This window comes from Puma concolor, chromosome F2 (assembly GCF_028749965.1).
Source record: "Puma concolor isolate L17-30 chromosome F2, mPumCon1.1.hap2, whole genome shotgun sequence".
Classification (NCBI taxonomy): Eukaryota; Metazoa; Chordata; class Mammalia; order Carnivora; family Felidae; genus Puma; species Puma concolor.
In genome coordinates this window covers 39,095,629-39,107,892 of record NC_141684.1, presented here as the reverse complement: position 1 = coordinate 39,107,892, position 12,264 = coordinate 39,095,629, and the positions used below count along the sequence as shown (strand labels likewise).

Sequence of the window (12,264 nt, the reverse complement as noted above, 5' to 3'; positions counted from 1 at the left end):
TTTACTAAGCTGAGCAAGATACAGCCCCTGCCTTTGGTGCTGACCATTGAGCTGCACGTAGGCATACAGTTCTGTGTTCACGCTGTGTTCACGTTCACAAAGACATGCGGCTCAAGCTTTCAATCTTGGCTCCATATTGCGATCACTTAGGGGCTTTAAGAAAACACTGATTCCCTGGCCCTACATCAGGGATTCTGATTTAGTTGGTCTAGGGTGAGACCCCAGGCATCCAGGGGCATTGACTATTTCAAAAACTCCTGAGTGATTCTAATGTGCAGCCAGGGATGAGACCCATTAGTCTAACCAATTACTTGGGAGAGCACCCCAGAGTCTGGGGTCCCCAAGCCACAGCCCCAGGCACAGCAACTCCTCATTTTCCAACTGCCTTCTTGATCCATCAGAGGAAGAGGAGGTGGGGTCAAGACTCAGGCTAGCACAGAGTGACATTAGCATAGGAGTTGGAGCCCCTTTCATTCATCATTCAATCACATGTTCAATAACTATTTACTATAAGTTCTGTGTGAGAAATAATAGAAACTGTGGGATCCAGTTTAAAATTTATTTTGATGTTTATTTTTGAGAAGAGAGAGAGACAGAGTGTGAGCAGGGGCAGGGGAGGGGCAGAGAGAGAGGGAGATACAGAACCCTAAACGGCTCCAGGCTCTGCGTTGTTAGCACAGAGCTTGACTCAGAGCTCGAACTTTATGTACCGCAAGATCATGACCTGAGCCGAAGTCGGACGCTTAACCAACTGAACAATCCAGGTGCCCCATGTGGGATCCAGTTTAAATTGAGCGGTTGCGCCCCTTTGAGGAGGTGACATTTAACGCAAGACCTGAGCTACAGGAAACCTGCCTTGTCGAGCTGCCACGATGAGCAGAGAATAGTAGGTGCAAAGGCCCTGTGGATGGAGCAAAGGGGCATGTAGCTAGAGCATAATTGGTAGAGAAGAGACAGGTGGGATGAAGTCTGTGAGCTGGGCAGGGGTGCATCGTGGAGGGTCTTGGAACTGTGATAAGGAAGTGGCTTTTGTTTTCAGTTTGTTAGGGAGCCTCTGGAAGCTTTTCAGAAAAGAAAGACATGACCTGGTTTGTGTTTTTAGGAGACACTGGGAAGGGTGGCTGGCAGGGGGCAGGATGGACACAGGTGAATAGTCCACTCCAGTGGGATGGCAGGCATGAGCGCTCAGCTCTCTGCAGTGGGGAATGTAGGTCAGGCAGCCCAGCCCCCTCAGCCAAGCCGCCAGAGCAGCCCCCTCGCCTGTCAGAGAAAAAAGCCAACTCTGAGATGTGTGGGCTCACTGAGAGATCAGTGCTGCTGGCAGGGGAGGCAGAGATAATAGTCACCCAGGTGCAGGGATCTGGGCCACTGCCTGGGGGTCCCTTTGTCCCCCTTCCCAGGGTGCCTTTCCCACCCTCCCCCACCCCACCCCTTCAGGATCTCCCTGGCAGGGCCAGCTGGGGGGGGGGGGGGTTTAGGCCTTGATGTGTGCCTGGAGCAGGCGGCTGTATTTTAAGATCAGGGCTCAGACCTCTAAATAAACCATAAACACAGCCAGCTTCCCCGGTACAGAAGGAGCGAGATGGCTCCATTTCTCTTCAGCACAGTGACTGGGAAATAAACAAGTGGCTCTGCCTGTCACATACACTTAACCCTCTGCAAAGGCATCTGTCACACACAGAGCTTCTGCCTCAGCCTTTCCAAGAAATAACTGAGATGCCCCAAACTTGGGCTTCTCTTTCCAGCCCTTAAGTTCATTTTCCCTTCAAGGAAAGGTGGGCGGGGGGGCTTGTCCTTGACTCCAGGCAAAGCTTACAAAGGGCAAGTAGGAACGGTGGGCTGCCAAGTAGCTGGGGGCATGTTGGCATCGCTCCGTGGGCTGCGGAAGTGGACAAGGGAGTGGCAGAGAGGGAGGAAGGGAAGGTGAATGGAAAAGAGGAAGGAGGAGGGGGGCTGGCGGGAGCAGGGTGCAGAGCTGAGATGGGTGAGAGCCCAGTGGGCCTGAGCAGAGCACAGGCCGGGTGGTCGCGGGTGTGGGAGAAACAAAGAGAAACAGAAGGCAGAGGGGACTCTGTCTTTATGGGCCCGTGGAGCAAAATCTCCCACGACCATAAAGGAAGAAGGAATGAGCAAGAACAAAAACAGACAGGAACAGAAGGAGGCAGGCAGATACATAAAGCAGGGGAGGGAGGAGAACCCCAGAGTTATCAAACCCAAGCATTTTTTTGGTGGGGGGAGGGAGCCCTCCAAATTCTGCAGGAGAAGGTGATGTATACACTGAGCTAAACCAGAAGAGTCAGGAGCGAGGCCAAGGGAATGGGAGTGGCTGGGGATGGTGGCCATGCAGCAGAAGCCATACAGACATGTGCTGGTGAAGCAGAAGGGGGGCTGAAAGCTTTGGGGCAGCCAGCAGCCAGGCAGCACACGGCGACGATGACAGCGAAGGGCGGACAGCAAGTCACTGGGCCCACAAAGCCAGCCCCACAGGTGCTGCTGCAAAGGGCACCTGCAGCAGGGAGATCTCACAGCCGTCACCCCCAAGGTGTGGGAGGGGGTTGAAGAAGAGTGAAAGAGGCAGCAACACAGCGATTACGCCTGTACTTACAGACACACACACACCCTCAGCAAGGGCTGGCACACTCTCAGCAGCACTCCCATGGGGATAAAGGACACCCAGGGGCCTCCAGACTGCAACCCAGCCAGGTGCGGAGGGAGCCACAGACTTCAAATGGTGGGTCCAACAGAACTAGGTAGGAGATGAAGTGCACGTACTCCAAATGCAGACCTGACAGAAACAGGGACGGAGACAAAGACGACAAATGCCAGATTCCGCCACCTCTCTCTCTCTCTCTCTCTCTCACACACACACACACACACACGCACACGCACACACACACACACACACACACACACACACCTCTCTAAAAACATCAGACACAAGAGAAGGGATGCTCATGTGGCCCTCGCCACCCTGTTCATCCCCCTCCCACATGTGCTGCTTCCCTGGAAACCCCTGCACTTGCAGGTGCTTGCAGTGACATGGGGGTGGGGGTGGAGCCCTCTCAGCAGACAACACACCTACACACACCCACCTCCCCACATATCCTGAGGCAAATGGCTGGCACAGGCATGGTCTCCTCTAAGTGAAGCCAGGCTTGGATCCAAGAACCCCCGCACAGAGTCAGTTCAAGGGTCTTTCCCAGGCCCTCCAGGGAGCCCCAAAGCACTGGAGCTCCACAGAGCACCTGTCTAACTGGGACAGCATTGCCAGACCCACAGAAAGAAGGGATGTGCTTTCCACTGTGGCTGTGCTGGCTGCCCCGTGAGTCCAGAGCCACACCGCAGGGGCTTTCCCCAGGACTTCGGACCAAGACCTGTAGCCCGCTAGCTCCCTGCTAAGCTCACAAGGTGCTCCAGTCTTTGCAAATGGGGACTATGAAAGGGCTGAAAGACCAAGGGGAGGGGGCTCCCCAGAGATTGTGGGTCTATTTCTCAACTCAGGCCCAACAGGCAGTGACTTAAGGAACAATCTTGGGAGACCGAGAGCTCAGATTTGGGCCACAAGTCTCCTGGGGAATGGGGACAGAGACACTGAGCACATCTGCACTGGACTCACAGACCTGCACAGTCCCCACTGAGCCCGTAGGCACACAGTTCTTATTTTAGTACACACAGACCCTGTCACAGTCGCATTGAATACTACACTGTGTACAGCACACGGTACACAGAGCTAACAGTCACCCGTTGTGACACGCTACACTGACATGCCCTAGGTTCCCTTGTTCTGACATACTGTGCACATCTCCTCACCCTTCAGAGGTTCCGTTTTTATCAACACTGCGCACACAGATACTGAAAAGTCCTACTGTCCTCAGACCACACACACACACGCACGCACACAAACACAGAGCTCCTTACTCTCCTATAAAGCCTGCACACCCCACTGGCCTGTACACACACGGCACCCACACAGAATTCCCCCAAAGAACCCCTTGACTCCCTCCCAAGAGGTGGGGCCTGCGCTCCCACCCCTGGCAAGCTAAGATGAGCTGACCTCAGGCTTCCCTGCCCCTTTTCTTCCCTCCTGTTGCCTTTCGCTAACCCCCACCCCCAGCTTCAGGAAACTTTTCACCAGGTCCCTAAAAGGGGAAACCTGGGGTCCCTGGAGCCCTGCCCTTCCCCCAGACTCGCGCAAGCCACCCCTCCTTCCTCGGCCGGGCTCTTGCCCAGCACCCAGTGGGGAAAGGTCACCGTAGGCAGTCCCCTGCCTGCGCCCTGGGAGGAGGGATCGTGGCAGTAATAGCTGTCATCAAGGGATGGGAAAGGTGTCGGCCCTGCGTCGAGCCTCGGGCGCAAAAGGGTCGCGGTGACGCGCCGGAGGAGAGCCGAGAAGCTCAGGCGGCGGCGGCAGCTCCATCTCCGGAGTCTGGGGCGGCGGCCGCGCCCCGGAGTGGGGCGCGTGGAGCTGTCCGTTCAGCACCACTGCTCTGCGCCCCAGCGCAGGGCCAAGCCGAGGCGCACGGGCTCCGCTCCCGCCGGCGCCTGCGGCGCGGGCTGCTGTCTCTCTCGGGCGCTGAGGGGCATGCGGATCGAGAGAGGGGGGCTCTGCAAGCGTCGGGGCCACGCAGCCACCTGTGAGCCTCCCGCAACTGCGGGCGGCGGCAGCATCTCCGGCCGGAGACAGGAGGAGACGCTTGGCGGACCCCGCCCGCCGGCCCGCCGGGCGCACACACAAGCGCACACACACTCGCACCCGCGCGCACACGCACAGCCAGCCGGCAGCGGCGGCCGCAGAGATGCTAACAAGCAGGTCGGGGAAGTTTCCCGCCGGCCTCGGCCGCGGGCCCCGGTGCTTGCAGGTAAGCGCTTCCAGAACGCGCAGGGCGAGCCTGGGCAGCTCCGCTGGGTAAGGCGCGGCGCACGCGGCTCCCGGGCACCGCGCCAGGCGGGCGGGGAGGCCCGGGGCGGGGGGCTAGGGGGCTCCAGTCGTGAGGGCTGGACGCAGGGGACGCCAGGCTGGCCCCCTACCCACAGCCCGGGTTTACAGACTCGAGCGGTGAATTTCTCCGCCCCCCCTGCCGAAGCTGCGCGTCCCCCACCCTCGGCCCAGCCCTGCCCGTGCGCATCCCAGGTACAGTCCCGCCTGTCTGCGGCGAGCGGGCGGGGGTGTCTCCTCGGCCTGCCCACGGGCAAGGTCAGCTTTCAGCCCCCCTGGGCTCTCTGAGCCGCGGGGGCGCGACCCCCACAAGCGTAAAGCGACCGACAGGACCCCCGGGGTGGGGATGGAGGCGCAGCCATGCTACTGAAAACATACCTTCTCCTCCCAAACCTTTCCTTGGGAGGGGGCCAAACCCCACGGAACCTTCCCCCTATCCCAGTGCCCTTCAGCCCCCAGAGGCCCGCCTGGGGAGGACTGGGCTCGCCAGAGAGGGGTGGGGAGAAAGGAGAGGGGAGCCGTGGTCTTGGGCACCCCGCGCTCACAGGACGCCGTTTCCTCCGCCTTCAGGTGTAGCGCCCCCGCGTGGCACGGGCGGCCGGGCGTCTCCAGCATGACCCGCCGGAGCCTGTGGGACGTGTCGGAGGCCAACGTCGAAGATGGAGAGATCCGCATCAACGTAGGAGGCTTCAAGAGGCGGCTGCGCTCGCACACCCTGCTGCGCTTTCCTGAGACGCGTCTGGGCCGCCTGCTGCTTTGCCACTCGCGCGAGGCCATTCTGGAGCTCTGTGATGACTACGACGATGTCCAGCGTGAGTTCTACTTTGACCGCAACCCCGAGCTCTTCCCCTATGTGCTGCATTTCTACCACACTGGCAAGCTTCACGTCATGGCCGAGCTGTGCGTCTTCTCCTTCAGCCAGGAGATCGAGTACTGGGGCATAAACGAGTTCTTCATCGACTCCTGCTGCAGCTACAGCTACCATGGCCGCAAAGTGGAGCCCGAACAGGAGAAGTGGGATGAGCAGAGCGACCAGGAGAGCACCACATCCTCCTTCGATGAAATCCTGGCCTTCTACAACGATGCCTCCAAGTTTGATGGGCAGCCGCTGGGCAACTTCCGCAGGCAGCTGTGGCTGGCGCTGGACAACCCTGGCTACTCGGTCTTGAGCAGGGTCTTCAGCATCTTGTCCATCCTGGTGGTGTTGGGGTCCATCATCACCATGTGCCTGAATAGCCTGCCGGACTTCCAAATACCTGACAGCCAGGGCAACCCTGGAGAGGACCCCAGGTTCGAAATTGTGGAGCACTTTGGTATCGCCTGGTTCACGTTTGAGCTGGTGGCCAGGTTTGCTGTGGCCCCTGACTTCCTCAAATTTTTCAAGAATGCCCTAAACCTTATTGACCTCATGTCCATTGTACCCTTTTACATCACTCTGGTGGTGAATCTGGTGGTAGAGAGCACACCTACCCTGGCCAACTTGGGCAGGGTGGCCCAGGTCCTGAGGCTGATGCGGATTTTCCGCATCTTAAAGCTGGCTAGACACTCCACTGGCCTCCGCTCCCTGGGTGCCACCCTGAAATACAGCTACAAAGAAGTAGGGCTGCTTTTGCTCTATCTCTCTGTGGGGATTTCCATCTTCTCTGTAGTGGCCTACACCATTGAAAAGGAGGAGAATGAGGGCCTGACCACCATCCCTGCCTGCTGGTGGTGGGCCACCGTCAGTATGACCACTGTGGGGTACGGGGATGTGGTCCCGGGAACCACCGCAGGGAAGCTGACCGCCTCTGCCTGCATCTTGGCGGGTATCCTGGTGGTGGTACTGCCCATCACCTTGATCTTCAACAAGTTCTCCCACTTTTATCGGCGCCAAAAGCAACTTGAGAGTGCCATGCGCAGCTGTGACTTCGGAGATGGAATGAAGGAGGTTCCCTCTGTCAATTTAAGGGACTACTATGCACATAAAGTTAAATCCCTCATGGCAAGCCTGACGAACATGAGCAGGAGCTCACCAAGTGAACTAAGTTTAAATGATTCCCTACATTAGCCGAGAGGACTTGTCATCCTCAAACCTACGTTGCTGAGCTGCCTCTGGTGCCTCTGGCACAGTCCAGGCACCTTAGAGTTATGGCGTAAGGAGTATGCCCAGACCCAAAGGGGAGAGGTGCATGGGTTGTGCACCCCAGGTTGCTTTTACAGTATTTAGAATCCTTTTTAGAGGGTGTTGTGTCAGACACCATGCCTTTGCACCCTTCAATGAAATGACACTCACTGGTCTTTGCATCGTGGGCGTAAAAATGTTCACCTTTCTGCCAGATGAGTACCACCCAGAATGCTAATTTTTTCTGTTTATTGTGTACTCTCTTCTAGTGCTTGTGGTCCAGTACTGTCTGTGAGTTGTTTGTGCTCTTGTTTCTGAGGTTGTCATGTGAGTTCTGTACAAAAAGCCCCCACAACTCTGTCCCGTGGAAACACATTGGTGAGGTCAGCAAGGATGTGATGAGATTTTGCCCAGTCAGCTGAAAACAAAATCTCAGTTCTCTATCCATTGCTTTCATTTAGTTTCGATACCAAAACAAAGAACGTGAAGTTAAGCGCATATGACCGATGCAAGGCTGTGAGTTGTTTTTACAAATCATCTGTAACTCTGTGGCTTGCATGGGTACACTGATGTTCATTCGTAAATGTCACTTTTAGAGAATGTTACTTAGTTAAACATGTGGTGAAGGTTGAGTATTTTTTTCCCAAAAGAGAAGCATTAGGGACAGGGCTTCAGCTAAATGGGGGCTAAATTGCGGGATACCTGAAGACCTTCAAAATCAGGCCTTCATTTTCCTACGGTGGCCATGGAGACATTTATTTCTGGCTGAGGTTCCTGGTCTAGGCCATTGACCAAACTTTGCCGTGTCTTAGATCAAAGCATGTTTTTGAAATATTTATTTTTTAAGATGTTTAGAAATAAGGTCGTGTTGTCTTTCTCAACTAAAAAGAGGTTTACTGTTGTATTATCTCCCTGAGGCAAACATTATTGGGTTGCTAGCAAGGGCAGTAGCTTAGAAACTTTGTTGCCTGCTCTGGTAGCTCATAAAATGAGAGCCCTTTTATTTCCAAGCAGAACTTAGGTAATTTTGCTTCCAGGATACAGTATGTTATATAGGATGCTCTAATTGCCCTGGAGTTCCTGGTTTGACATGGAAACCGGGCGGCGTGCAAGTGTGTACTCAGAATATAGCCATGCATGAATGAAGGCTGTGTGGCTTACCCAGGATGGAAATACTGTAGTGATTATTTCCATTTCAACAGCCTTTCGACGGGAGAGGGTGGGGAGAGGCCAGGAGCAAGGAAAGAGCTGTAAAACAAAACATTGTTACTTCATAAAATGTCACATATAATGGCAAACTTCTTGCAAAGCTTGCTGCTACTTAAAAGACCTTTAAATTTCTCCGCTTGTGCTGAAGGTTGAGAACGCTTTCCTTCTCCACAATGCCCTCTCTCCTCTTCTTCAGTCAACTAGCACACAACATGGTGAAGGCAATCTGGGCCTCTTTGTAATGTAGTTCTCTGTTATCTTCCAGGTAGTCAGGTGGTTCGTCGGTTGGTTTTTGTTACTGTTCGGTCTTTGAAAAGGCTGCCGAATCCCGGGGTCTCAGCGAGGAGAAAGTCTGGCTTTTTATGCAAGTTTGGGGCCTTCTGCTGGTTGAAGAAAACACATACCTCAGGATCTTGTCAGAAGGCTTTGCTACTTAGAGTTGCCATGGCTTCTACAGAGTGAGCAATCTGTTGGATGAATGCACCAGTCCCTTACACCCCTGAGTTCCAAGTTCAAATCCTTCCATCGTACTGGAGCCTCATGGGGGAAGGGCGAGGAGGTGGCCACTTCCTAATGCCAAACAATTTACCGTCTTCGTCTCTTGGTCAGAAGTATCAGGAGAGATGCGATGACTTAGGGGCAACTGGCCACCAGGTCAGAAGAGCAGGTTGTTTTTTAGCATTTGCACTAGGCTCGTGTTTCCAGCACTGGATGGCAGAGAATTTATGAAACGATTCCCAGCTGCACTGAGGGCAGGGGAGGGTACAAATCTGTCAGGACCATTCAGTTTGGCAAGGATGATGGTACCAGGTCACTGAGCATGGTGTCCATGGTCACGGGCCACAAAGGTCATGAAAAAGTTGAAACAAGGAAGGAGGCAGAATAACTCAGTCACTCTCATGAGTATTTTTCTCAACAGGCAGGTTTTACCACCAAAAAAGAGATATCCCTAGTGGTTGCTCTTCGCAGATGCGAACGCTAGAAAACTTGACTTTTCATTTTAGTAATGACTTGCATTTTTTTGGTGCCTTTCATTGGGGGAATCCCAAAGTGCTTTAGAGACTGTCTTTTTAACATCTCTTGTATATATTTATACACTTGTATAAAATATTGTTGTGCCCATCCTGGAACGGCAGTCACTTCTGAGCATGAGAATGTCCTAATAGCATCGACTTCTCCAAGTGGTGGTTTCAGATAAGAGGGAGAGAGAACAACCCAGCTGGCTTGAACCCTGGAGTTAATTCCCACAAAGGATGGCACCTGACTGTGGCCCAGGAGAAAGAACCTTCCTCTCCTCCAGAGTACCACCGAGGGACAGAGTTCACAAGTGCTCTCAATTGGGCTCTGACTGATACTAGATAACATCTTTATGTAGCAGTTTCTTCTGGCCTCTGAAACTAATCAGGGAGGATCAGGTTAATTTTGTGCTCTGTTTCTGGAGTTAAGACTATAATTATGAGGTGATGTCTTCGGCCACCAAGCTGTCAGACTGACCCATATACCTCCTCTAGGGGGACCCGATAGAAGCTTCAGGTTGCTTATTTCCAGCTGTGGCTCAAGAGCAGCTCCCTCTCAGCATTTCCAATGCCGTTGGGACAAATATATGGACCAGGCTCTTCTCACTACGTATGTGAAGAGCACTTCAAAAGTGCCAGTTGGGAAGTGACACTGTGTCTTGACCGCATGGATATTGGTTATAGGTTTTTGTTTTCTGCCAAAGGCCCTCATTTCCTGGGTTTGCTCCCAAGGAGGGGCATGTTGCAATGCCGAGCCGATTTGTAGCTCCTAAGGTAGTAATTGGTATTTAATATTCAGATGTGTTATTTCTACTTCTCTTAGTACTCGAATAACTGAACTACCTGCTAATTCTTGCCTCATTTCAAAGGAAATGATTTGTTCTGCACTTTGGGATAGCAGTGATCTGTACAGGCTGCGTGTTGTCTACTTGAAGGCTTAACTGGTATTTCCTGTATGTTTTAACAGCATGACTTGTTACAGAGTTGTAATTTTCAAAATTGAGAACGCTGTATTTGCGATGTCAGTTTTAACACTCATTAACACACTACTGTGCAAGCATTAACACAGGCCCTGCTGAACCATTATGTCTGGTGGCTGCACTCGAGTCTCCGTGCCTGGACTCGGGAGTGAGGAGGGACGCTGACACACTCAGGACTCCAGCCCCGAAGATTAAATAGAAAAAGATTATTTATGCTTCCTTAAGACACTTCAATTATGTATGGAGTGGCAAACCCCGCAAGGGTGTTCGGCACGGGGGACCGGGTTTCCTAGGAAAGGCTAGGCTTTTTGAGCATTTGTTGGGAAGGAAGAGCTGTTACTTCTTCTTTGTAGGCATATAGAGGTGGTACCCTTTTCACCAGGATCTGGAGCCTCCAGACTGCTTTGTGGAAGGGATGGTCATTCATTCTTGGGGCCCTCGTGAAACAGACAGCTCTCGCAGGATGATCCCCTTCTACACTGTCTTGCTCAGCACCACTGTTGGGGGGCCTGCCCGTGCCAACCCTCTGCCCGCCGGGTGCCATTGTCTCTGCTGCTGCAGTACCTCCCCGACAGTAACTTGGGTCCTGGGTAACCTGAGTGCCCTGGCTGGTTTGGTGTGAGTATTGCTGGGCGATACATAGAACCAGCCCTCAGCACGCATTTACCCTGGTAGTGCCCTAGACCACGAGCTATCGCAAAGGCCACGGCGAGTCTGTGGGAAGGTCCCTGAGCTTTACTCCCAGTTTTGCCTTCAATTCTGTGATCTTACACACATCATTTGGCCTGAGCCTTACATCCCACTGCTGCAAAGTGAAAGGGTTGGATTAGATCATCCTTAAAGCTCTGGCCAATTCTCCATCACAATAGAGAAACAGAATTTCTACAGGCCCCTCTACGTCCACATAGTAACAGTGAGCCGGTCCTGATATCCTAAACTTATTCCTAAGCAGAGCAGAGGGACTGCTCATGAACCTGTTTTCTCTCATTTCTCTCTTCACTAGCCAGCCACGATAGATGGAAGTTTCAGGGATCATGATACCAGAGGAATGTTGGGACTGGGGTCTCTGCCAGGTGAATAGAGTTTTAACATAACCTACAGGTGTCTCCTTTGGGCTTTATACTATTTACACCTAATCTAATTCCTGCTATTAAATCAAAGGACAGAGAGGAAAATCACATTGATCCCATGTGGCTTCAGGGCTCTTTGCCATTTATGTTTGTTCCCTTTGTAAAGCAGGGTGGATCGCCCACCCTGTTTCTAAGAGGTCCCGGGGCCCCTGAGTGGAGCCAGAGCAGACGGATCACCCCCCCACCACACTTAATTCTCAGGAGCCGTGGTGCCTGCACGTGTCTTCTGCATAATGGGCGCAAGGGCATGCCACAGGCTGTGTCAGCCTGCCTCCGGGCTCACAGCAGTGGCCGAGGAAGGGTGCTGAGGGACCCACACGCGGCACGGAGAAGGCACTTGCGATCGCCGCAGAGGGGCATAGCGGGTGTCCTCCCTCCACCAGGGGTAGAAAATGGATGTTCAGGAATATTCTGAGGCCAGGATGCCTTGTGTCTTAAAAGGAAAACAAACACCTCTGTGGGGAAGAACTTACATACTGTGCTCGCATGGTTATTATCTCCTCTTATTTTTAGGAGAACTTTTAACTAGCATCTCTGCCCAAGGACCTTATCTGGGCGTTATACCCAGTTGATACTGTAGGTCTGAAAATCTGCAACATTTTCCTCATTCTGTGACCTCATTTGTCAATCTTATCATCCTTCTGGCTAAATTGTCCAAAGCAAATGATTGTGTCTGCAGGTGACAAGCGGATGCTTTTAGTAGAAGGTAGATACAAATGAGGCCTCAAAGACAAGGTGAAGGGGAAAGAGATACAACAGGGAAAAGGGGGCAGGCGTGCCTAGGAGCTGGTGCAAACTCCCACAGAAGGAAGAAGGGATAGAAAGAAGCCAGGGAAAAGAGGAAACTCACAGGAGGGGACAGAGGAGAGGGTGAAGGAAAGAAAAGGCATAG

The 12,264-nt window shown here is 53.2% G+C and overlaps 1 protein-coding gene across 1 annotated transcript; it reads left to right on the top strand.

The window, feature by feature from the left end:
- Positions 1 to 4,390: 4,390 nt before the first annotated feature.
- Positions 4,391 to 10,326, top strand: KCNS2 (potassium voltage-gated channel modifier subfamily S member 2). Its single transcript, XM_086694921.1, has 2 exons — positions 4,391 to 4,859; positions 5,507 to 10,326. The coding sequence occupies exon 2, from the start codon at positions 5,550 to 5,552 to the stop codon at positions 6,981 to 6,983; it is 1,434 nt and encodes a 477-aa protein (XP_086551047.1). The 5' UTR covers positions 4,391 to 4,859; positions 5,507 to 5,549; the 3' UTR covers positions 6,984 to 10,326.
- Positions 10,327 to 12,264: the final 1,938 nt, after the last annotated feature.